The sequence below is a fragment of the Ahaetulla prasina genome, chromosome 1 (assembly GCF_028640845.1).
Source record: "Ahaetulla prasina isolate Xishuangbanna chromosome 1, ASM2864084v1, whole genome shotgun sequence".
NCBI lineage: Eukaryota > Metazoa > Chordata > Lepidosauria > Squamata > Colubridae > Ahaetulla > Ahaetulla prasina.
In genome coordinates, this window is record NC_080539.1 from 72,553,305 (window position 1) to 72,579,343 (window position 26,039).

The 26,039-nt window shown below is 38.6% G+C and overlaps 1 protein-coding gene across 4 annotated transcripts; it reads left to right on the plus strand.

Moving 5' to 3' along the window:
- The first annotated feature begins 28 nt into the window (after positions 1-28).
- On the plus strand, positions 29-24,564 carry MRPL14 (mitochondrial ribosomal protein L14). 4 transcript variants are annotated; one of them, XM_058192157.1, is made up of 5 exons: positions 29-111; positions 16,190-16,291; positions 18,211-18,406; positions 18,650-18,742; positions 23,701-24,564. In XM_058192157.1, the coding sequence occupies exons 3-5, from the start codon at positions 18,351-18,353 to the stop codon at positions 24,062-24,064; spliced, it is 513 nt and encodes a 170-aa protein (XP_058048140.1). In that variant the 5' UTR covers positions 29-111; positions 16,190-16,291; positions 18,211-18,350; the 3' UTR covers positions 24,065-24,564. The 4 variants fall into 4 exon arrangements, with proteins under 4 accessions (XP_058048140.1, XP_058048227.1, XP_058048310.1 ...); XM_058192244.1 differs by lacking the exon at positions 18,211-18,406 and having other exon boundaries at positions 47-111; XM_058192064.1 differs by lacking the exons at positions 29-111; positions 18,211-18,406 and adding an exon at positions 4,131-4,177.
- Positions 24,565-26,039: the final 1,475 nt, after the last annotated feature.

Below are 26,039 nucleotides of genomic sequence, written 5' to 3' on the forward strand. Positions count from 1 at the left end.
GCCGGCGAAAAGAGTCTCGCCTTCTACGCATGTGCGTCCTTTTCCTCCCCTTCTCCTGGAAAGGCTGTTTTGCGCCTGCGTGCTCGGAAGAACCTCTGGCCCGGAGACCGTGTGAGTGAAGGGGGGGTTGGGAAAGGAGGACGTGGGGGGGAGTCGTTTTGGGTGGGAGCGGCTCCCTGTTTTCCAGGCGGCTTCGAGCCGGAGGGCTGGCATAACTTAAGATGAGGACGGGGGCTTCGTGCTAGTGATGGAAAGAAAAAAGAAGTTAGGCCATGCAGCGCGGTCGTATATACGTATGCTTGGAAGGAAAGCCCACGAGTTGTGCGAGGCTCGCTCCTGGCCCCCAACAAATGGGTTTAGCCATTGCAGCCTTAATCTCGAGAAGGCGGCCTCCTTTGCACCACACAGCCTTGAATACCACTCGGGCTTGGAAAAACAGGGCGATCGCCTTGAGTAGCATTGCAGCCTTTTAGTGCGATTTTAAAAGATCTTATTTGCAAATAAAACATTTATATATACAACTTACTCGTGCGGAAGTGCCTTTGCCATTTCGAATATAAACCTTCTAAAGGATCCAGAAGGCTGGGATCTTGTCTTAGTTTGCTAGACAGTAAATGCCGAGATCCAACAGATTTTCGGAATAAGACTGCAATCCTGTATTGTAAATCCATTCAGTTCAGGGGCATTAAACCAGGTCAGGCTTGAGGGTCTCCTTTCCATCAGTGTTTTCGGAATTGCAGCAGTTTCTATCCTTTACTGAAAACAAAATCCTATCAAGTTTCATGGAGGTTTCTCCCAAATAAAGGTGTAGAGGAAATTTGCCGATCGGACAAAAAGTAGTAATGCTTTGTTTTAAAATATGGAATTTGGAGAACTATAGCATAGGCAACTCTCTTTATATCCCGATAACACTTTCCACTTGGTAACATTTGATATCTTTTTTTTTCTTTTTTTGAAGACCTTAATATACTAATTCCAATTCCCAGGGCTTGAAGTTGTTGCAAAGCTAATCTGGATCCTGTAGCAAGCACGTTTAGTGTCTGCTTTGGCTGTAGGATGACCTATTACCCATTTTAAAAAGATTCACAAAAGAAGATGGATGGGAAACTTTCTCTTTCTTTCTGGTCATCCAGGATTGTAGATTAGATACCCATGACCAATGGTTTTATCGGAAAGAGAAATAGGGCACCAAGTGACAATTATACCTGGAGAGCCAAAAGTAGCTGATCAAACATGAAGGACAAAGAACCTGTCTGGGTTTTTTTTTCTTTTCTTAAAGCTACAGTAACAAAAGTAGCAAAATTAACAAAAACAGAATATCAAATTTTGGTAACAATATTCTTCTGGATACCTTAAGCATGATCATCACATGTATCCAATATGAGATGAAATAATGTTAATGACTTAATAGCTCTTGCTAAGATTTCATATTCATGCTTCAGTTTTAAAGTTCTGACAGATATAGCATTACCCATGTTTTCTTTCCTTAAAATTGGGATAGCAGGAGAAGTAGTTTAGGAAGGTATGAAAAATGGTAACTTTTTCTTTATATCTACCTGCTTTGTGTTTCATGGGAGGAGGGAAAAGGTAAAGATAATGAAAATAGAAATAAGAAAACAAATATCCAGGTAAAGAAAAACTGTAGGATGGATTAAGGTTTGCTGGCATCAAATCTAATAGCAACTAAAGATTTCCCTTTTTAACTCTAAACAAAAGATTGGTAAGAAACTCTTCCTTTCTTTCACAAGCTTCTGACATGCATTAAATATAGTCTAACAGTTAATTGTTATGTACATTTAACATGAAAAGTAGAGGTAGCCCTCCATCTGCCATTACAATGGGGATGAAAAAAGTAACTTTACAACTAATTCTTTGCAGGTTTGTAAAGCAAAGAAAAACTGAAGTAAGATAAGTACAGTTGTTGTTTCACTTAGTGACTTAGTGTTGCTTAATGAACAAATTTCTAATTGTCTTAATTGTGGTTGCTAAATGAGGACTATTGTAGAAAACAATTATACAAGCTTAGTGATATCTACAAAATTCAAAGACTCATAGCCCAGTGTTTAGATTTACTTTGTGGGTATCCCATTTTTTTTCCTCTCAAGACAACAGAGTTGGGGTGGGGTCTCCCCTAATTTTACTCCCACAATAGCAACCAACCCTGTGACAGAAATAGAACCCAGGGAAGGGAGGCAATCCTGCCGTGATTGTGTCTTGGGGGTGAGATAACTGAAATGGACCAGCTTTTGGGTAACCACTCTCTCTCCCTTGCTGTAAGGGACAGCAATAATTGAATTGGGCGAATACAGGAATGGATGAATAAGCAATGGGGACTATCCAATTGCAGTGAAGGAGCTTTTAAATATTGAAGTGGAAATAGATTTCAGAATATTGTTAAGATGGGCTAGCCCCTTAATATACTCCCTTCTTCCCCAAATAGTGGAGGATAATTCTCCCTTTGGAAAGTTTGGAGAGAAGTTTGTGTTAAAAATGGGAGGCATATAAGAAAAGAGTCTAGGAGACGTGCTCATGGGGATTAAAAAGCCTACAGTGGTGGCTACAATATTCTTCGGTCAGGAGAAATCAGGAGAGATTAGAAATACGTACAGCTTAGTTTAGTTTAGTTTAGTTTAGTTTATTTAGATTTTTATACCGCCCTTTTCCCGAAGGACTCAGGGCGGTTCACAGCCAAAATAAAATCAATGCAAATATACATAATAAAAACAATTATAAAAATCTGATTAAACATCAGGCCAGTTTAAAACTATTAAAAACATAAAAACCCCAAATAATTAAATCAGAATATTAAAACTGCTAAAAAAATTTTTAAAAATTTCTATGCCAGTTCTGCGCAAATAAATAGGTAGGTCTTCAACTCACGGCGAAAGGTCCGAAGGTCAGGTAGTTGCCACAGAGAAGGCCCTTCCCCAGCTTGGACGACAGAAGGGAAAAGGTAGGACACAAAACCTTTAAATATATTAAGGCTGTGTGTGAATAAGGTTCTAGAAGGCAGTATTTTCAATATTCAGTAAAAATCAAGAACATGGCATAATCTCAAACTGAAAGGGAGGTAGTGCTAGAGAGTATTGACAGAAAGAGTAGTGGAAGCTTGGAACCAACTTCCAGTGGAGCTAGTGGGTCAGTCATAAGTAACTGACTTTATACAGCTTGAGATAAGCTCACGTCTATCGTCTGACAAAAACTAATAAATAAATAAAAAATAATAACTTGGGAAGGTAGGTAGTTAATGCCAAAACCAGTCTGAACATTTGACTGACTGTGCAATAAACCATCATAATGAAAAATAAAAGAAAAATATCAATAATTAAAAAATAAATTAAAAAGAAAAAACCTCAAGGGGCAGATTCTGTGTTTCTTAGTTACAACTCTTACAGTTGATCACTTGATTTCTCCTCTAAGATAATGGGTAACAAAGTCTAACTAGCGTTATACAATCTATTGCGACTATTATTTAGCAATGTTGAAATAAGGGAAGCAATACTCCGTTTTGATCAGTACAGCTACGGACAACTAAAGATTGCTTTGTTCATGAGTTGGGTTGATATAAGGGCAATGTCAGGTGGCCAAGGAGGAAGTGGAGGTTGTGGAGAAATGCAGGTGGGCAGGGCCTTTAAGTGACATGTTGAAGTGAGTTATGAGGATTCCAGCCAATGAGCTGATAGAACAGGGAGGCATTGATGGACTCAGTGACAGAAGCCTTATGAGCTATATGACAGTGGACATTTTGTCCCCAAATCTCCCCTCACCCCTGCAGAATCCTCCAAACTTTGCTGAGATCCAGAGGTATTGTTTTTATGTTAAACAATTCTAGGTTAAAAATAATATTTGGTCTTGGCTGCCGGGATCTAAAGCTGAGATTGCGGCTTGGCAGAAGCCCTCAGTGTTTCTAGAGAAGAGATTAATATGAGCCAGAGCCTTGAAAAGTTGTCTTGTCTGAAAGATAATTTCTCACTCTGCAATTTGAGGAAGCAATTGGGTTGCATATTGTTGTTGCAGAACAAATCGATAGCGTGGATTAATTTTAGGTTAATGTTTCTTAAGGGTTATCCAAGGGAACCGCCAACCGAGGTCCTTCGTTTTGACCTGGAAACAATCTCTCTTGCCACGTTGCTGTGCTATCTGCTATGCATGTGAATACCGGTTCAGCATTTGCAGGGTACAGTCCTAGATTTATAAATATAAAATGCATGTTTCTGTCTGAAGTTTCTGTTATTTGTGATAGTCTAGGACTCTAGACCAGGGTCTCCAACCTTGGCAACTTTAAGCCTGGCGGACAAGCAAAGCTTTAAGCAAAGTTGGCTGGGGAATTCTGGGAGTTGAAGTCCGCCAGGCTTAAAGTTGCCAAGGTTGGAGACCCCTGCTCTAGACAGTTGTGCTTTTGATTTCATCATATGCCACAGGACTTGTGTAGCACGTCAGATCTGAAGGGAGAAGAAGGCATTGTGTAACACAGTGATGGTGAACCTTTTCGGCACCGAATGCCCAAACCGGAACGCGCATGCGTGTGTGTGCATGTGGGCACTCTGGAGCGCCAGAAACCGGAAGACCAGCTAGCCGGTGCACGCATGCCTGTCATTGGCCATTTTTCGGGCTGTTTTCAGGCCGTTTTTGGACTCTTTTTCGTGCCATTTTCAGGCCGTTTTTGCCCTGAAAAATGTCCCAAAACTGGCAAAAAACTGGCTAGAAACCATCTAGAAAAACGGCCTGAAACGGTCTGGTTTTTTTGCCTTTTTTCAAGCTGTTCTCAGACCATTTTCCAGTACTCCAGCATCCATGAAGACCACCTGGCTGGCGTGCATATGCACACCGGAAACCAGAAGAGCAGCTGGCGATGGCATGCATGCCCACAGAGAGGGCTCTGGGTGAGCCATAGGTTTCACCACCACAGGTGTAGCACCTGTCCACAATTCCTTAAAGCAGCTGAGTCTTATCCCAGGCTCTCAGGACAACCTTCCACAACTGCAGTGTAAACTCCGGAAAAGATGCACTTTATTTAAGGCTGTATTTTTCAAACTTGGCAACTGTGTGGATCAACTCCCAGAATTCCCCATCCAGCTGGCTTCCCTTTGAATCCAAAGTGCTGCTACTGTGCAATCTGCTATATGCAATTACTTTTCTTCAAGGATAGTTAGGTTGCTTGATCCTGTGCAGGCTTTTGTCAGCTGCAGTAGGGATTTTTTTCCCCTAAGTGGTTCTTACCAGTAATTCTATGAAGTATTCTGGAGAAGGATTTAGAAGAGTGGAAAGGAAATAGCAAATCAACAAAAACTCTTTCCTAGGTTTTGCTAGATCAGAGATTCTCAGTGGAGAACACAACCTGATTTATTAATTAGGGCTGTTTCAAAAGCATTTCTTTAAATTCGGTCAATAAGCTTTTTGGTCAGTTAAAAATGTTCCTCTGAATAAGTGGGTAGCAGATTAAAACTACGAAAGCACTTAGTGAATCTAGATAGGACTGGTGCCTTAGAAGGGATTGTCTACTGTGTCCTCGGAGACAATATGCTCTAATATATGTGCACATCTTTAATAAGCAAATATGGACTGTTCAAGAATATTTAATAACAAGTACCTATGATATTTCTTTAATAAATGTTCATTTTCTTTGGAAATATGAACTGAGGCTATACAGATAATCCTAGACTTACAACAATTCATTTAGTGACTGTTTGAAGTTACAATGGCACTGAAAAAAGTGACTTACGGCCATTTTTCACACTTATGACTGATGCTGCATCCCCATGGTTGTGTGATCCAAATTCAACGGACTCATGTTTATGATGGTTGCAAGGTTCCGGGATCATGTGATGACTTTTTGTGACCTTCTGACAAGCAAAGTCCATTGAGAAGCCAGATTCACTTAACACTGGAATTACTAACTTTAATAACTGCAGTGATTCACTTAACAACTATGGCAAGAAATGTCATAATAAATGTCTCAGCAACAGAAATTTTAGGCTCAGTTGTGGTCGTAGGTTGACAACTGTCTGTATTCACACTTGCGTCAAACTCTCAAGTCAAGGAATCCCCTTTGGGTGATGGACCCATATTTGCCGTCCCCCAGTTCCCAGGAGCACTCTGCAGCCCTCCCAAACCCACTGTGCCCCTTTTTTGCAAAAACAGGCCTGTTTTCTGCTCATTTTTGCAAAAAATAGAGTGCGCAGAGAGTTTGGGAGGCCTGCAGAGTGCTCCTGGGAGCTGGGAGGCAAAATGCCCCCGTTTTTGCAAAAAATGGGCTTTTTTGCCCTCCCCAGCCCCCAGGAGCACTCTGCAGGCCTCCCAAACCCCCTGCGCACCCTGCTATGGGACGAGTTTTAGGAGGCCAAAAATGGCTGTATTTGGTGTATAAGACGCACCAATATTTCCACCCTCTTTAGGAGGGAAAAAGTGTGGTTTATATGCTGAAAAATACAGTTTATTCATATAAATAACAGTTCCCTTCTCTTTTCCCCCTCACATAATGAAAACAGTAGAAGAGATGATAAAAACAAAAAAACCCTCTTAAGTCTTATCTTGTCACATACTGTATATGTTAGAAAATTAAACTCAAAGTTACTACTGTATCAACGTTTACAAAATCAACATCTCTGAAGTGGCCTAGATATTAACCTGTCTTGATACAACTTTGTGACTCTCTTGTCCCAATATTTTCAAAGAGAATTTTTTGAGGCATTTATCACTGTTATCAATGCATTTGAAATTAATTAGATCTTCTGCATTCTTTTAATTCAGTCAGTTAATTAAAGTTGGTTTCAAGTACCGATCTTATTTTTTGTTGTTGTCAGTGTGATTGACTAATTGCAACCAGATTGCAAATAGATGTAAAGAAATGTAATGGGACCCTGTGGTTCTGTTTCCATTTGTAAAACATTTCAGAAGGCAGCATAGGTAAGGCTGTTAGAAACTTAATGGAGAGACAATTGAGTTTTAAATTACATTATTTTCAGTTTAATTACACATTACTTGGATATATAAAACCTCATTGCTTTGCTATAATAATATGACTTTGATGCAGAATATTATTTGATCAATTTTTCAAAGCTAAACTCTTGTGCACTCTTATATTCTCAAAAAAGACTTTAGCAATTAGAAACAGTTGTTACATTGATCAGAACATCATGTGTGCATTTTTCAAAACATCTGAGCTACATCCTTTGCATTGTGGAATGTTATGTATGATTAAGAAACAGGAAGGCTCTGTCTTTCCCAATAACTTTAATCTATTAAAAGAAGTTTGTTCTATGATTCTCAAGAAACAACCGGAAGCACAAAAAGAACAAACTGAAGCCGTGTATCTAATATTTGTGATCAGATCTGCCACATGTCCATTTAATATACTTAAGGTTTAAGATCCAACAGTTATTAAAACTTATATTTAAAAAAAGGGGGTAATCATGTTTCTTTCTCCATGAAATCCTGATTTGAAAATTAAAGAACATTTATTGAAATTGGTCTAATTTGCTCCAATACCCAAGAAATTTGATATACTTCTTCCACTTAGACGTTATGGCCGTTTTTTGATTCCCTTCCTTGTGCTTACGTTCAACTTGAATTTTCAGCAGCTTAGTTAGGACAAACTCTAGGTCAGTTCATAATTATTACCTCCTCAGAATATAGGGATGCTGATGGGTTGGATTTGTTTTATTTTTATTTTTTGAGGGAAACTTAAATGGGAATGGCTATTTTTGAAACTTGTAATGTATAAAACTTCCAAAATGAGCCACTCTGCCTGTAAATTTCATCCAATGCTAAGAAATTAAAACAACAAAATGACATTTTTTTAAAGAAAGCAAAATATATAGGTAGCTAGCATGGAGCCTCCTGATACTGTGGGTCTGAAATGAATGAAATCTGTGACTTCAGTAGTGATTGCATTGCAGTAAGAGCTGTGGTGGCGCAGTGGTTAGAATGCAGTACTGAAGGCTAACTTAACTGCTCGCTCCAAGAGTTCAATCCTGACCAGCTCAAGGGTGACTCATTCTTCCAAGGTCGGCAAAATGAGGATACAGATTGCTGGGGACAATATGCCAACTCTAAACTGTTAAGAGAGGGATGTAAATTACTATAAAATGATATATAAGTCTAAGTGTTATTGCCATTTCAAAAGGGGTAGACACAGATTTGGAATTGTGAACCGAGATTTTGATGGGGGTTGGGATGAGCACTGAGATTATATTTTAAATTTCGACACTAGGTCCTTCCCAGAACTTAATGTCAGTGCATACATAGTGAACTACTCAATGTAGATGGATTTTGTGAATTAAATTTCCCTTTCATTGTGGGCTTCACATAATATGAAAAGTGTCAGAACTTCCTCCAAACAGCTTGGACTGGAAATAGTTCATCCAATGAACAATAATCCAAAATCTCTGATTAAACAGTCTTTTATGGGGAAGGTCGCAATGACAACACAATAATTCCCATGAATATTCCACCTTCAAATGAAATACAATTTCGTAGACAATTACGCTGGCAACATTATGCGTTGTCTTTCACTCTTTCTTTGTAGAGGATTGAACAGGTGAGGCCAGCTCCATCTGTTCACTGTTGAGGTAACTGTTACTCATCCTATCAGTGAGAAAGAATTATCCTGGAGACAACAGTTCTCTTGGGTGGGATAGAGAGGATCTATGAAATATTCCGGGGGAAGGTGTTCTTTAAGTCAGGGGTCTCCAGGGGTTTAAGACTTGTGAACTTCAACTCCCAGGGCGTTGAAGTCCACAAGTATGGGAGTTGAAGTCCACAAGTCTTAAAGTGACCAAGGTTGGAGACCTCTACTTTAGGTGATTTAACTTGATATACAGTGTAGCAGTGCTTGTTAAACCTTTTCCTTCAGTATCTAAAACCCCTTTATATAAAGTCCTTATTAAATGTCCCCATTAATATTGGGGTATTCTGGGACATTTGTGTGTCATAACCCTCCAAAGCCCCCACTTGTACCCATGTTTGGGTAATTTACCCAAGTTTGGGAAGCACTGTAATATATCAGTCCACATTCTCATTTGCTTTTGAGACTCCTGGTGCAAGGTTTCAGAATAGAATAGAATAGAATTCTTCATTGGACACACAAGGAATTTGTCTTTGGTGCATATGCTGTCAGTGTACATAAAAAGACAAGACACATTCATCAAGAATCATAAGGTACAACACTTAATGATAGTCATAGGGTACAAATAAACAATCAGGAAACAATATCAATATACCGTATATACTCGAATATAAGCCGATCCGAGTATAAGCCGAGGTCCCCAATTTTACCCCAAAAACTGGGGTAAACTGGGGACTCGAGTATAAGCCGAGGGTGGGAAATGAGGCACCTACCGGTTGAAACCTCCTCCCTCAGCTGAGAAGGCTGGCGGCTCCCGCCCGCCTCTCACTGCACCGGCAGGGCTTCAGTCCGTAAAATGTGAAAAAGAAAAAAAAAAAACTCGAGTATAAGCCGATCCGAGTATAAGCCGAGGGCTTAAAAAAAAAACTTGAGTATAAGCCGTATAGACCCGAGTATAAGCCGAGGGGACGTTTTTCAGCACAAAAAATGTGCTGAAAAACTCGGCTTATACTCGAGTATATACGGTAAATCGTAAGGATATAAGCAACAAAGTTACAGTCATGCAGTCATAGTGGGAGGAGATGGTGATAGGAATGGTTAGAATACTAATAGTAATAGTAATGCAGCTCCTCCAGTTGAGAAAATCAAGGTGCTTCAAATTGTTAAGATGTTTGAGAGGAAGCGTGAAATATTCTGTTGCCAGAGCAATTGATGTTAAAAAGGTATGGTAATTGCACATTTTTTAAAATATCAAGATAAAAATATTCTCAGAAAGATCTCAGCAGCAGAGTCAACTAATACAAATTAGTCTTTGTGTCAATGTGTTCATCTACATAATTTGGAGGACTCTAAGGCTTTGTTAGTTGGAATCCAGCTTTCCTTACGTGAAGCCTGCATGAAGTGGTGTTGTAACACTGACTTCTGTTGGCATATTAGGGACATCTCTGTCCCTCCAGAACAAAATGATTTCCATTGTGTTTTTGTTATTTACAAATACCTGGACATAATTGAGGACAGGGTTTTTCTTGAGCAACTGACAGATGCTTGCAAAGATAATATCAATGTGGAAGTGAGGAGACCTTGCAGAAAGGATTAAGAGATGGGGGAGGTTTTGTCTATATTTGTTGAATTGTCATCTTTGCTAATCTTGTGATTTTGCTCCCAAACTGGCTGACTTTACAATCTAGCTGTGACAGTCCTGTTTTAAATGATTTATGGGTTTTGCAGGTAAGAAAAGGATTGATCCTTCCATTTTGCCTGTAGGTCTTACTTCCTCAAATTTGCCTTAAGAGATGAACATATGTTTGAAAGTTCTACGTAATTTTCCAAATATCTATCTGCATACTTAAATAAATCCTTTCTTTCCATTCTTTAAGCAGTTTAGTTTGAATTCAGAGTGGATTTATTCCCAAATCATTCCTAGCAGATAAGGGGAATGAGATAAAATAACAATTCTTGATTCAGAGCGGTCAGATGATTTCCTTTTATGCTGATGTAAATGGTTGATTATAAGAGGCTAAGCAACTGCAATTATGACTTAATGTTAGAAAATAATTGTGTGACATTTGTAGTCATGAAAACTACACCACTAGTAATGAGAATAGCCTTGTGTCAAAACTCACTTTTCAACATATCAGCTTTATATTCCAAATACAAATTAGTTCTTGGTGTAGCAGTTATTTTTGATCAGTGGATTTGATTAAAAAAATGAAATGTCAAGGACTGCCTGAAAAAAATGGTTTATTATGATCTAAATAACAAAGAATTGCAGATACCTCTTTTCTTGTCTATCTTATGTTCCTTCTGTAATTTTTAGAAGAGACTCTCTGTGTAGTAGCGTCATAAATTAACAGTTTGAAAAAAACTTTACATTTGGAGAAGTACAGAAGAAATTACAATCAAGGAGTAGGTCTCCTTCCAAATGCCCTTGATCCATTTCCCCAACATGCTAAACCTTAAAATCAGGTTAAGGCAACATGCCTGCATAACATGCTATGCCTTGATAGATTAACCATATTATAATTTATAATTATATAAATTATGGTTATTATAATATAATAACCATATTATAATCGGTCTATCGGTCTTTACCACGTGCAGCTGTAGGACACTCTGATCATTGCATGATTCACCTTGTACCTGCTTACAGGCAAAGACTTAAAGCCATAAAACCAATAATTAAATCAGTGAAAACCTGGACGGAGGAATCAGAATTAAAGCTACAGGCATGTTTTGACTGCACTGATTGGAATATTTTTAAAGATACCTCTGCAGACCTGGATGAACTCACAGATACTGTAACATCATATGTCAGCTTCTGTGAAGACCTATGTGTACCTACAAGGAACTTGCGAATACACAGTAATAACAAACCTTGGTTTACACCTAAACTTAAGCAGCTACGACATTCCAAAGAGGAAGCCTACAGAAAAGGTGATAAAATGCTGTACAATCAGGCCAGAAATGCACTAACAAGGGAGATAAGAGCAGCAAAAGAAGCTACTCTGAAAAGCTAAAGAAGCAATTTTCAGCAAATGAACCAGCAAACATGTGGAAAACTCTTAAAATATCACCGGCTATGGCAAACCTCCTTCCCAGGCTGAAGGTAATCAACAACTGGCAGATGACCTGAATGAGTTTTACTGCAGGTTTGAAAGGAAACTACAGCCACCTATCTCCACAACCCCATCTCAGACACACCAACAACAACCAAGCCTCCTACAACTGACCCCATTTCATTGGGTTCAAAACCCCTAGTGATCACAGAAAAGGAAGTGCAGGACCTATTTCACAGACAAAAGCCAGGAAAAGCTCCAGGCCCAGACAAGATAACTCCTTCTTGCTTAAAAGTCTGTGCTGACCAATTGGCCCCATCTTCACCCATATTTTCAATAAATCACTAGAGATGTGCTATGTTCCTTCTTGCTTCAAACGCCTACCATCATCCCAGTGCCAAGAAGCCCACCATCAAGGAACTGAATGACTACAGACCAGTTGCTCTAACATCTGTAGTCATGAAAACCTTTGAAAGGCTAGTGCTTTCCTACCTGAAAACCATCACGGATCCGCTGTTAGACCCCTTGCAATTTGCATACCGAGCAAATAGATCAACAGATGATGCTGTTAAATGTCCCCATTAATATTGGGGTATTCTGGGACATTTGTGTGTCATAACCCTCCAAAGCCCCCACTTGTACCCATGTTTGGGTAATTTACCCAAGTTTGGGAAGCACTGTAATATATCAGTCCACATTCTCATGTGCTTTTGAGACTCCTGGTGCAAGGTTTCAGAATAGAATAGAATAGAATTCTTCATTGGACACACAAGGAATTTGTCTTTGGTGCATATGCTGTCAGTGTACATAAAAAGACAAGACACATTCATCAAGAATCATAAGGTACAACACTTAATGATAGTCATAGGGTACAAATAAACAATCAGGAAACAATATCAATATAAATCGTAAGGATATAAGCAACAAAGTTACAGTCATGGAGTCATAGTGGGAGGAGATGGTAATAGGAATGGTTAGAAGACTAATAGTAATAGTAATGCAGCTCCTCCAGTTGAGAAAATCAAGGTGCTTCAAATTGTTAAGATGTTTGAGAGGAAGCATGAAATATTCTGTTGCCAGAGCAATTGATGTTAAAAAGGTATGGTAATTGCACATTTTTTAAAATATCAAGATAAAAATATTCTCAGAAAGATCTCAGCAGCAGAGTCAACTAATACAAATTAGTCTTTGTGTCAATGTGTTCATCTACATAATTTGGAGGACTCTAAGGCTTTGTTAGTTGGAATCCAGCTTTCCTTACATGAAGCCTGCATGAAATCATTGAGGATTTTAAATGCTGTACTTAATAGAGTGGTGTTGTAACACTGACTTCTGTTGGCATATTAGGGACATCTCTGTCCCTCCAGAACAAAATGATTTCCATTGTGTTTTTGTTATTTACAAATACCTGGACATAATTGGGGATAGGGTTTTTCTTGAGCAACTGACAGATGCTTGCAAAGATAATATCAATGTGGAAGTGAGGAGACCTTGCAGAAAGGATTAAGAGATGGGGGAGGTTTTGTCTATATTTGTTGAATTGTCATCTTTGCTAATCTTGTGATTTTGCTCCCAAACTGGCTGACTTTACAATCTAGCTGTGACAGTCCTGTTTTAAATGATTTATGGGTTTTGCAGGTAAGAAAAGGATTGATCCCTCCATTTTGCCTGTAGGTCTTACTTCCTCAAATTTGCCTTAAGAGATGAACATATGTTTGAAAGTTCTACGTAATTTTCCAAATATCTATCTGCATACTTAAATAAATCCTTTCTTTCCATTCTTTAAGCAGTTTAGTTTGAATTCAGAGTGGATTTATTCCCAAATCATTCCTAGCAGATAAGGGGAATGAGATAAAATAACAATTCTTGATTCAGAGCGGTCAGATGATTTCCTTTTATGCTGATGTAAATGGTTGATTATAAGAGGCTAAGCAACTGCAATTATGACTTAATGTTAGAAAATAATTGTGTGATATTTGTAGTCATGAAAACTACACCACTAGTAATGAGAATAGCCTTGTGTCAAAACTCACTTTTCAACATATCAGCTTTATATTCCAAATACAAATTAGTTCTTGGTGTAGCAGTTATTTTTGATCAGTGGATTTGATTAAAAAAATGAAATGTCAAGGACTGCCTGAAAAAAATGGTTTATTATGATCTAAATAACAAAGAATTGCAGATACCTCTTTTCTTGTCTATCTTATGTTCCTTCTGTAATTTTTAGAAGAGACTCTCTGTGTAATAGCGTCATAAATTAACAGTTTGAAAAAAACTTTACATTTGGAGAAGTACAGAAGAAATTACAATCAAGGAGTAGGTCTTCTTCCAAATGCCCTTGATCCATTTCCCCCAACATGCTAAACCTTAAAACCAGGTTAAGGCAACATGCCTGCATAACATGCTACGCCTTGATAGATTAACCATATTATAATTTAATGTTGCCTGTCATGCTTACATGGCAGGTGATTTTCTGCAACACTTCATCTTAGTTAGCATGTGGTGCAAATCACATACTGAGGAATGAAAAGACAAAAGAAGAAATATTTATATTTAAAAAAAGAAGCATTAACCCCTAATTTTGTGCAGGGATAATTTTTGTTTATATCATTGTATTGAAAGTGGTTCTTAAGTATCCAGGATCTTTTTTTAAAACATGACCCAGGACAAAAAATCTAAATTGGATCAGGATTAAATTTTCATTCTAATTTCTGAGATTATGTTAATTTCAGATAATGGATCTTTGCTAGGTATTTTAAAGTTAGGGGCCGGGATAGCTCAGGCAATAGAGAAGCCTGTTATTAGAACACAAAGCCTGCAATTACTGCAGGTTCGAGCCCGGCCCAAGGTTGACTCAGCCTTCCACCCTTTATAAGGTAGGTAAAATGAGGACCCAGATTGTTGGGGGGGCAATAAGTTGACTTTGTAAAAAATATACAAATAGAATGAGACTATTGCCTTATACACTGTAAGCCGCCCTGAGTCTTCGGAGAAGGGCGAGGTATAAATGTAAATTAAAAAAAAAAAGTTATTTTACAACAATTTAAAGCATTTTAACATCTCTTAAAAACAATTACATATTTTTTGAAATGGTTCGATTTTAAAAGAAAGACATAAAAACTAACAAAAACCAATAATTAAGATAAAAATAGACAAAAATAAAAAGTATAGACAGAAAGAAAAAGCCAAAGTTGAAAAGTGCAGAAAAGGACAGGTAGTCCTCAATATACAACAGTTCATTTAACCATTCGAAGTTACAACAGCAGTGAAAAAAGTGACTTATGGCCATTGCTCACACTTACGACCATTGCAGCATCCCCATGGTCACATGATCAAAATTCAGATGCTGGGCAATTGGTTCATATTTATGACAGTTGCAACGTTCTGGGGTTATGTGATCCCTTTTGCAACCTTCTGACAAGCAGAGTCAATTGGGGAAGCCAGATTCACTTAACAACCGTGTTACTAACTTAACTAATGCTTAAATGCTTCACTTAAAAACTCTGGCAAGAAAAGTCGTAAAATGAAGAAAACTCACTTAACGAATGTTTCACTTAGCAAAACATAAATTTTGGGCTCAATTGTGGCCGTAACTCGGGGACTACCTGTACTATTATTTCTATGATAGGACTTAGGTAAAGAGGCGTTTCCCATCACACAGAATTTGGGATATCTGAAATGCTTCAGAAACTTGCCTCCAGAAGTTGTGGATGCTCCAACATTAGAAGTTTTAAAGAAGAGACTGGACAAGCGTTTGTCTGAAATGGTATAGGGCAGTGATGGCTAACCTTTTTGCCATCATGTGCCAGGAGCGGGGGTGGGTGGGTGTCGCGTGCACGCATGCCCACACCCATAGTTTTATGCGCCCTGCCCCTGCACAACCCCCACACACACACCCCGCTCCTGACACCCAATAGCACGGTAGGGTCGTTTTTTGCTTTCCCCAGCCTCCAGAGCCTTTCTAGGAGTCTGGGGAGGGCGAAACGGCCTTTCCCAACCCACCCACCCCGGACGCCCTCCGGAGGCTGGAAATGGCCTGTTTGCCAACTTCTGATCCTACCGTAAGTTGGCAAACAGGCCATTTTCAGCCTGGAGGCCTCGGGAAAACCATTGCCTCCCAGACTCCTAGAAGCTCTGGAGCCTGAGGAGAGCAAAAAACGGGCCTTCTGGTCCCACTGGAAGTTGGCAAACAGGCCGTTTCTGGCCTCTGGGGGGATGGGGAAGGCCGGAAATGCGCTCCCCAGATTCCTAAAAAGGCTCTGAAGGCCAGGGAAGCAAAAAATGAGCTCCCCCCCCCCAAGGTCCTTTGGAGGCAGGAAACACCCTGTTTCCCTTCTTCTGGTGGGCCCAGAAGGCCCGAAAATTAGCTGGCTGGCACGCACATGCATGCCAAAGCTGAGCTTGCATGCCCACCAATATGACTTCGGTATGCGTGCCATAGTTTCGCCATCACGGGTATAGGGTCTTTTGCATGAGCGGGTTGTTGGATTAGGTACCTTCCAACTCTGTTAATCTGTTATTCTAATTATCATATCCATATATCATAATTTCATTTTTTCTCTTTTAGGCAGAAAGTCCAGAAGTGGGGCTTCCAGTTCTCTGATCAAAGCTGTCAGTTTTGCCATCTCAGCCATCTCAGCCAACAACTTTCATTATCCAGTCTTTCATTGTAAGTAATGTCAAATCTTTCCACCTTTGTGCATATAAACGTTTTTCTGAAGAATCAAGGTACAGTACCTTGAGGGGTTTTTCCAACTATTTATCCATGAATCCCCAAAGAAGTATTTTGGGTCTCTGTTTTATATTGGTCTTTAAAATCTTCTGTATTAATGTTAAATCAATTTTAAAGCTTTTTTACAGGGTCCACCAAGCATGATAAAAAGCTCCCCTCTTCTTGTTCACATTTCTAGCTTACATTTAAAGTACCTTTACACATTTTAGACTATTTTTCCAGTGACAAATATCACTGGTACATTTTTTTATAAATTATTATTTCAGTGTGAATTTTAAATGCTTAAATTTTAGATTTGGTTTTAAACTGGGTTTTATTATTTATATGTCTATTTTAATTATTTGGCCGATATAATAAGTTTTTTAGATGAATGTTTTACTTTGTATATTTATGTGTTTTTATATGGCTGTACACCGCCCTGAGTCCCTAGGGAGATAGGGCGGTATAAAAATATGAATAAATAAATAAATAAATAAATAAATAAATATATTCTCCCATTGTTCCATCTGTATATTATATCCAAAGTTTTTACCCCATTTTATCATGAGGGAGGGGGGAAAAAGAAGAAAAAACTGATTTAATTGGTATTAGGAAAATAAACCCTCAGAGGCAAAACATACACTTTATATATGGTATGTATAAATACACACAGAGATGCAAAAAGGGAAGCAAAACAGAAGTAAAATTATTCTAATATGGACATGATAATTTCACTGTAATTATTCAGTGTTTTTAAAAACAAATTATACATGATTTATAGAGAATGCTATTTTTACTCAGTCTTGCATGTTCTTGATACAAGGCTTGTCTGGTCTACTTTGTACCATTTTGTCATGAAGCTTTGTATTCCAGATTTCCAGGTGGAAAAGACTTAATCACTGAACAGTGATTAAGTGAAGAAGATAAATTTCCCTCCTATATATTATTGGAATGCAGATAGTAAATTTCCCCCCCCCCCCGGGTATTATTAGAAGGCAGATTGTCCATTTACTTTTTTTACATAATTTTAAAGTTAAATGTTTCACCAGTGTAGAATTGTGAGATGAACAGCTGCCATAAATAAAATAAAATAATAAAATAAAATGTAAGCAAATGCTTATCACCTTGATTGCTATGAATACACTCTTTCCAAATGGGTAATTTGGATCCAGATCTTGCTCTATGCATGTGAAAGATGCTTGCAAGTCTGTGGTTTCTTAGGAATCTACCACACACTCAAAAATTTACCCACACATATGTGCACATACATAAATTTAGTCTTAAAAATCATATTTTTGGGGTGGCTTAAAAACTGGAAAAAATCTTTCTGATAGGTATTGTACATTGTATTGGGAAGCTAGGAAAAGAGTAAAGTTTCCATCAAGAATAAAAAAATAAGTGCCTGGGATAAAAAATAAATAGTTTGGTAGTAATGCAGTTACAGTTGAGTTATTAAATTGGTCAAAATAAACTTAGTATGTAACGCATATTCATGGGACTTACATTAAAGGAGCTAATCAGAATGGGAATAATTACAATTTTTATTCCAAAAGTTTTTTAAAAATCTATCTGTACTCCTAAAATGGATTTCTATTCTAGAAGTATAATTGGGTGGTTTTTATTTGGGGATTTTAATTTTTTTAAAATTAAGCTTCTTCTAAATTGCTGATGAGAAATGTCACTACTCCATTGCAAATAAAGCACTTAAATAAGCGTACCCTTAGTTTTGAAACCAAATAAGTTTTTAAAATTCTGCAGCTCCCACTTTTCTTAAAATGCTCGTGCTAGTCTCTTTCTGAAAAAGTAGTAAATAACAAAAGGGATGGGTATCTGTGTCAGCTCTTTGAATTTTTAAAAATCTTGTTTCTTTTTTATAGCTATAAAACCAGCAGTTCAGAACCCACTGGAGACCATTAGGGTAGAAAATGCTGTTCTAAATGACAATGCTCTGTACTCATGTCCTCCACAATTAGCAGCTAACAACCAGCAATTGTAAAAGCAGAAGGTTATCTTGACAATGAGGATCTGTGCCCTTGAAGAAAGCAACCCTGCAGTGTCTTCCCCCCACTCCAAGTACAGTACCATTGTGTTATGTATAACTGTCTCACATTAATTCTGCTGCATTTATTTCTTTTGGAGGACAGTATGGGGCTGTGACTTAACAATACAATGCAAGCATCAGATCTTTCAAGGGATAACAGAATGAAAAATTCTGCTTTTCCCTAGGAGTTTGCTCTATTTATATAAATAAAAATTAAACTTTTGTTTGTTCTTTCTTTCTCTCTCTCTCCCCCCCCCCCTCTCTTTTAAACCCAGGCTTCTAATTGGAATCCCAATGTTTCCTTTGTATCGGTCCCTGGGATTGGCTCTTCCCCAGTTAAACAGGGCAACAAATACACGAAATTTCAGGTATTTATTTCATATTTATACCGGCTTTTCTCCAGAAGTGTTCGTGACAATTTATATTGTCGTTTTATTCTTGTCGTTATCCTGCGAAGTACATTGGATTGAGGAAAAAGTGATTGTGGGTCGAAGGAGACTGGAAGGTGTCCCTTTTTACAGACTCTTCTCCAGCGATTTAACCCTGTACAGGTAGTCCTTGACTTAAAACAATTCATTTAGTGACTGTCCAGAGTTACAATAACACTGAAAAAAGTGAGTAATGATTGTTTTTCAAAGTTACAACTGTTGCAGCGTCCCCATGATCACGTGATCAAAATTCCGGCGCTTGGAGAGCAGGAAGATAAACAATATTATAAGATATGGGATTTATTTTATCAATGGTTAGATAAAAAAACATGTTAATGAAGTTTGATAAAGGTTTTTATAATGTAAGAATTGTCGAAATACATATTGATTCAAGATGATGAAATGAATGATGCAATACAATTAACATAAAATTTAGAACATTTTATACGGAATGAGGGAAGAAATACTTATAGTTAAATAAATGATTAATTGACCAAAATACTTGGATACATATTAGATTGGTAAAATGTAAAATTATATAAATCATACGTTATGAATATGGTGAAATTGCACAAAAAGATTTGTAACCAACCAACTGACACACTGCTTGTATTTGTATTGAAAATGTTTTTATGTATGCTTGTTTAAAAAATTATATGTATATATATATAAAAAAATTCAGGCACTTGGCAACTGGCATGTATTTATGCAGCGTCCCAAAGTCATGTGATCAACTTTTGCAATCTTCTGACAAAGTTAATGGAGAAGCCAGATTCACTTAACAACCGTGTTACTAACTTAACAACTGCAGTGATTCACTTAACAACTGTAGCAAGAAAAAATGTAAAATGGGACAACATTTCCTTAACAGCTATCTTGCTTAGCAACAAAAATTTTGGGCTCAATCGTGGTCATAAATCGAGGACTACCTGTATTCGGGAGCTTGCTTAAAGCTGAAGCTTTCAGGCTGACTTCTTAACTGCCCATCTTCCTCACAGAACATAGTTGCTTAGAAGTAGATCGGGGTCTGCAACCTTAAAGAGCCATTTGGCCCCACAGTTTCCCACAGAAAAGAAACCCCTGACTATTTCTTGAGCGGCCACAAAACTAGCATATGCAGTTGAATTAAACTTTGTTTTCTTCTGAAACTTTTCTTTTCTTGGATTTATCCATGGTTGGCCTACCAGGGGGTTGAAAAACTCAATATGTTTTATGTTTTAAGATTTTAAATGGTTTTAAAATTTCGGCCACATTATAATATTTCTTTTTAACCTCTTTTTAATGTTTATATATTGAATTTTTACTTGGCTGTACACCGCCCTGAGTCCTCCGGGAGAAGGGCGGTATAAAAATCGAAATAAATAAATAAATAAATAAATAAATAAATAAATCACGTGCTGGTGGGTGTCGCACATTAACAGTTGTGATACATATTTTGAGTGACAGGGAGCCGCAGCAGAGGGGTGAAAGAGCCACATGCGGCTCCAGAGCCGCAGGTTGCTGACTCCTGAAGTAGATGGTACTTTAATTTCTTTAATCCATGATCTGATGCAGTACGTCAGCTTTATGTTCCAAAAGAATCATTAGATTTGGATAGATATAGTTATGTGCCCTTCCCCCTTTATCATTATGTTGCTACTCTTCAAGTGTGTGGGGAAATATTTCTGCAAAATACTTGACGTTCAAGAGGGAACAAAAGACCCTTGACATTTGTGATTCATCCCTTGTGTAATGAATCACTAGTGGATGAGAAAAACCCTGAGAGAAAGGCTGGCTGTTCCTGAATGTTTGGAGTGATCCTTGAAAACTAAAAACTTGGAGGTCCTGAAGCCAGATAAGTGTCTTCTGCACAAATGAGTATTTTGAAAGATGCAGTTCATAGCAAACATATTTTTTAGAACCAATAAGTCACCTAGAATATTCTTCAGAGTGAAAATAAGCTGCTTCCCTGAAAATAAGACATCCCCTGATAATGGGCCCAATTGGGCTTTTGAGCGCATGTGCTCAAATAAGCCTCCCCCTGAAAATAAGCCCTCCCTGAAAATATTTAAATGCAGAGCTAGAAATCAGGTAAGATGGCAAGAGGAGTCCCATCTTGCTCCACGTGCCCCAAAATAATAAGACCTCCTGGAAAATAAGGCCAAGCGCTTATTTCGGGGTTCAAAAAAATATAAAACAGGGTTTTTTCTGAAAAGGAGTTTCAGAGGCAGGGAAAAAAAGCCAAAAAAAGAGCAAGGCACAGAGCTCACAACCAAGGAACCTGTTGTAAAATTCACCTCTGAGAACTGCTGACTGGGGGTATTCCAAGAGGCCAATCCACCTGCCAATCAGCTTTTTTCTTATTTTCCTCCCCAAAAACTAAGGTGTGTCTTATACTCTGAAAAATACGGTATATTAGAAATTGAGATTTCCAGGGAATCTTGGAAGTCTCAATTGTGGACCAGCTTTCTTGGAAGTCGAGTTTTGCATTATGTTTCAGTACAGATGGTCCTCAACTTAAAACCATTCGTTTAGTGGCCATTCAAAATTACAAGGCATTGAAAAATTGACTTAATGACCAGTTTTCACACTTACGACCCTTGCAGCATCCCCACAGTCCTGTAATCAAAATTTGGACCCTTGGCAACTGTATTTGATGGTTGCAGGGTCTTAGGTCAAGTTATCACACTTTTGACAAGCAAAGTCAATGGGGAAGCCGGATTCACATAACAACCGTGTTGCTAACTTAATGACCACACTGATTTGCTTAACAACTGTGGAAAGGAAGGTCGCAAACTCACCTAGCAGCTGTCTTGCTTAGCAGTGGAAAATTTTTGGCTTTATTGTGGTTATAAGTCAAGGACTACCTGCAGTGTGCAATCACAATGAAACACCCTATGATATAGTTTAATCAATGGAGCTGTGCAGCATCTTGTATCAGATGGAAAAAGATGCATCCACATGCTGGTAACACCTGAAACCAAATGCCTCTTTTCTTGAGATTACACTGGTGTAAGAGAGAGCAGACTCAGCATCCCATAGAAAAGACTCAGCTGCTTTGAGGAGTTGCTGATTGGGGCTTCATTGATGCTCTTTGCACTTGGAAATAACTTTCTGCCCTTTGAATCCAAAGAGCTACGTTAAAGCTTCCTCACACAGCAATCACTCCAAGAGAAAAATAGAATTTATTTTATTTATTTATTATTTAAATTTTTATACCGCCCTTCTCCCGAAGGACTCAGGGCGGTTCACAGCCAGATAAAAATACAATAATAAATACAATTAAAATACAATTAAAAAACTTATTCAAATTGGCCGAAATTAAAATTTAGAATAAATAATAAAAACTCGTTAAAAACCCATTAATTAAAAAACTAACCCAGTCCTGCGCAGATGAATAAGTGAGTTTTAAGCTCGCGACGAAAGGTTCGGAGGTCCGGAAGTTGACGGAGTCCTGGGGGGAGTTCATTCCAGAGGGCGGGAGCCCCCACAGAGAAGGCCCTTCCCCTGGGCGTCGCCAGACGACACTGTCGCGCCGACGGCACCCTGAGGAGTCCCTCTCTGTGAGAGCGCACGGGTCGGTGAGAGGTATTCGGTAGCAGTAGGCGGTCCCATAGATAACCCGGCCCTATGCCTATATTGAATGACTATATTTAAAACAGCAAGTAATTATTCTTAAGTTTATTGGGATTAAAATGTGTGTCTTGCATAGCTAGAGTTCTTGGGGGTGTGTGTGTGGAAATCAAGTGACTTAACTTTATAAAGGAAGTGTGCCATACATAGATTGATTTTAAGAGCCAAAACCTTGTTCTGTTAAAACTCAAAAAATATGTGTAACACTTTTTAATTATGGGTACAGCTATTTTTAAAAAAAATTAGTCAATGAGTCTCACAGTTTGCCTTTTCTTTCATTATAAAAGTACAGAGCTGTACTAACTATACAGTAAGTGTATTGCCTATTTATAAATTAGGTCCCATTGCTTTTAAGTGGGGGTACTGCATGCTAAGTGCTGGTGGGATTACAACTTGATTCTATTGGCTAGATCCCCTCTGTGTAACTCTCTAATGCTAGCAAATGGGGATGGAGGTGAGGGAGTAGCAGAGTACATGCCAGAAAAGTCTGCCGGATAAATATTTAATCAGTGTTAAGTTTCTGTGTAAGAATCAAGCTTCATAATGAAATGAGTGCTTTATTTCTTCATTTCTCACTCTCCACAAATATGTACAGGTACTCCTCAACTTACAACCACAGTTGTGCTCAACATTCTGTTGCTAAATGAAGCATTTGTTAAGAGTGTTTTGATGACCTTGCTTACCACAGTTGTTAAGTGAATCACTGCAGTTGTTAGTAAGTGTTATTGAGGGAATCTGGCTCCCCCCTTGACTTTGCTTATCAGAAGGTCGCAAAAGGGGATCACATGACCCCGGGACACAGCAAGCATCATAAATATGAGTCAGTTGCCAAGCATCCGAATTTTAATCACACGACCCTGGGGACGCTGCAACAGTTTTAAGTGTGAAAAACGGCCGTAAGTCACTTTTTTCCAGTGCTGTTCTAACTTTGAATGGTCACTAAATGAACTGTTGCAATTTGAGGATTACCAGTATATGCACTGTTAAAGCGGTAGCATGTTTCTCTAACATCTTTTTATATGTTTCCTTTCAATCCCTCATTGCTGGTTTTAACTTTCTGGCACAATGTTGTTTTTATTGTGAAGGGGATTACCGTGAGGCAGGTTTCCCAACTTACTGCCCTCCAAATATAACCCCCGTATTTCCCCAAACGTATGGCCTGCATTTGGAGGGCACAAGATTGGCGAGACAAGGGAATCCTGTACTTGAAATGGATCCTGAAGTGAACTTGGCTTACTTAATGTCCCCAGGAGATCTATTGAGACTTCTCTCTTCTCTTTTATCAGCCTCAGCAATGTGTGCAGTTATATCCAGAAGTTGACTCGTGTGCGAGTGGTTGATAACAGCACCTTGGGGAACACGCCGTATCACCGGCCTCCAAAATGTATCCACGTCTACACCAAAAACGGAGTGGGCAAAGTGGGTGACCGAATTCTTCTGGCTATCAAAGGGGAAAAGAAAAAGGCGTTAATTGTTGGGTGCAAGTTTCCAGGGCCTCGCATGACTCCCCGGTTTGATTCTAACAACGTGGTGCTCATCGAAGATAATGGGAATCCAATTGGGACACGGATCAAAGCTCCCATACCTTCTCTGCTGAGGAAAAAAAAAGAATTCTCCAAAGTGTTGGCCATTGCCACAGACATCGTATGACTACCCGGGAGGCACCGCGTGACAAACAAGGGGATGTTTGTGGGACTGTCCCTAGAGTTGCATTTCTCTTTTCATTCCCAGAATTGAGGAAGAAGTGTTTGAAAAAAAGTAAGAAGACGATGGCGGGGAATGCTAAGGCATCTTTGGGGGAAATACACTTTCCATTATTTTGGGTAAACAGTTGTTCTTCTGAACTAGTTTAATTAAAGACAGGGTGTTTTGTATGATTTATGCTTTTGAAAGAGGTGGAAAAGGAGAAAGCAAAGGCTAGAGGCCTGAGAGGGCCATTCAGAGTGTCAAAAGATTTGACCATCATCTGTTTTTTTCTATTAATCTCCAGTTATTGTTGTGGGTTATTTCTTTCCCAGTTTTATTTTGCTAAAAAACATTCTGTGCATTGCTCAGATTCCAACCAGCAATAACTATAAGTAAATTCCAGCATCGTTTTATGCTATTGAGAAAGGCAAATAAAAAAGAAATAAAGGTCATAAATAACATTACTATTCCTGCTTCTCTCACTTTCTTTCTTAGAAAATACCTTTATTCTTACAACGAGGTTCCCAACTATGTATTTTTTTTTTCTGTCACGTTTTCATTTTTTCTTTTGCGTTTTCATAATTTGTCTTCCCTCGTTGTTTACAGATACTTTCTGCATGCTGAACTAAACCCACGGTTTGGGATTTCACTAACCAATGTGAAGGACACAGGTGACCCCGCTAATCAATAGGTTCAACATTATTCAGAGTTGAGAATAGTCTATGTTTAATTTATGTGTAAGATCTATAACTTATCTTTCCCTCAAGGCAGCAAACATGGTGTATCCTCCTCCCATTTCCTCACAACTTCTGTGTGAGGTAGGTTGGGGAGAGAGTCTATGAGTGACTCAAAGTCCCTCAATGACTTGCTATGGCTGAGGGGGTCCTGAAGTTGGTTCTCCTAGAGTCTAATGCAGAGGTGAAATGCTTCTGGTTCGGTCCGGTTCGCCCAAACCAGTAGTAAAAAAGGCTACTGGTTCACTGAACCAGTAGTAAAAAATGTAAAAAAGTCCTGATGATCAGGTGAGCGACGTGCGATCATTGGAACTTTTTAAAAAACTTTTTAAGCATTTTTTTTACTACAGGTTCTCCGGAACCAGTAGTTAAAAATGCTTTAAAAAGTAAAAAAACAGTTCTGAAGATCGTGCATCGCTCAGCTGATCGTTGGAACTTTTTTTTTACCTTTTAGACATTTTTTTATTACTGGTTCTCTGGAACCTATAGTAAAAATGCTTTTAAAAGTAAAAAAAAAGGCTCTGACGATCACAGCTGTGGCACGCAATCATCAGAGCCTTTTTAAAAAACTTTTAAAAGCATTTTTTACAACCTATTCAGGTGAATAGGTTGTAAAAAAATGTTTTTAAAAGGTAAAAAAAAGGCTCCGAAAATCGTTCGCCACAGCTGATCACCCCCGCCCCCCGCCTGCTGTTCTACTTACCCCATGCCTCCTTTTGGCGTGCACTGCACTTGCGCCTCTCACATTTGGTGTGTGGTGTGCACTAGGCATGCACACACGTTTGGTGCGCATGCGCAGCCAGCAAACCGGTAGTAAACCAGTTCAGATTTCACCACTGGTCTAATGCAAGCACCTACATCACACTCTCAGTTAGGGGTGGTAATTTAAATAAATAGTGATAGAATAGAACAGAATAGAACTGAATAGAATAGAATAGAATAGAAAGAATGTGCTTCCCACAGACAAATGCTCTACAGATATGTTGTGCTCATACTCTGCTGGTTCTGGATGATGAAAATTGCAATCCATTTGGAGGCGTGGATTGCAGAATGCTTTCAAAATGGTTTTTCACAATTAAATCCTGATACCATGTCCATCTTTTCAGCCTTCATAAATTATGAGGCCTTAGGATATTCAGGTTACCCATGTACCAGCGGGTGGTTTCCAATTGCTCAGTCCTTTGTTGTTGTTTTTTATCTGCAGT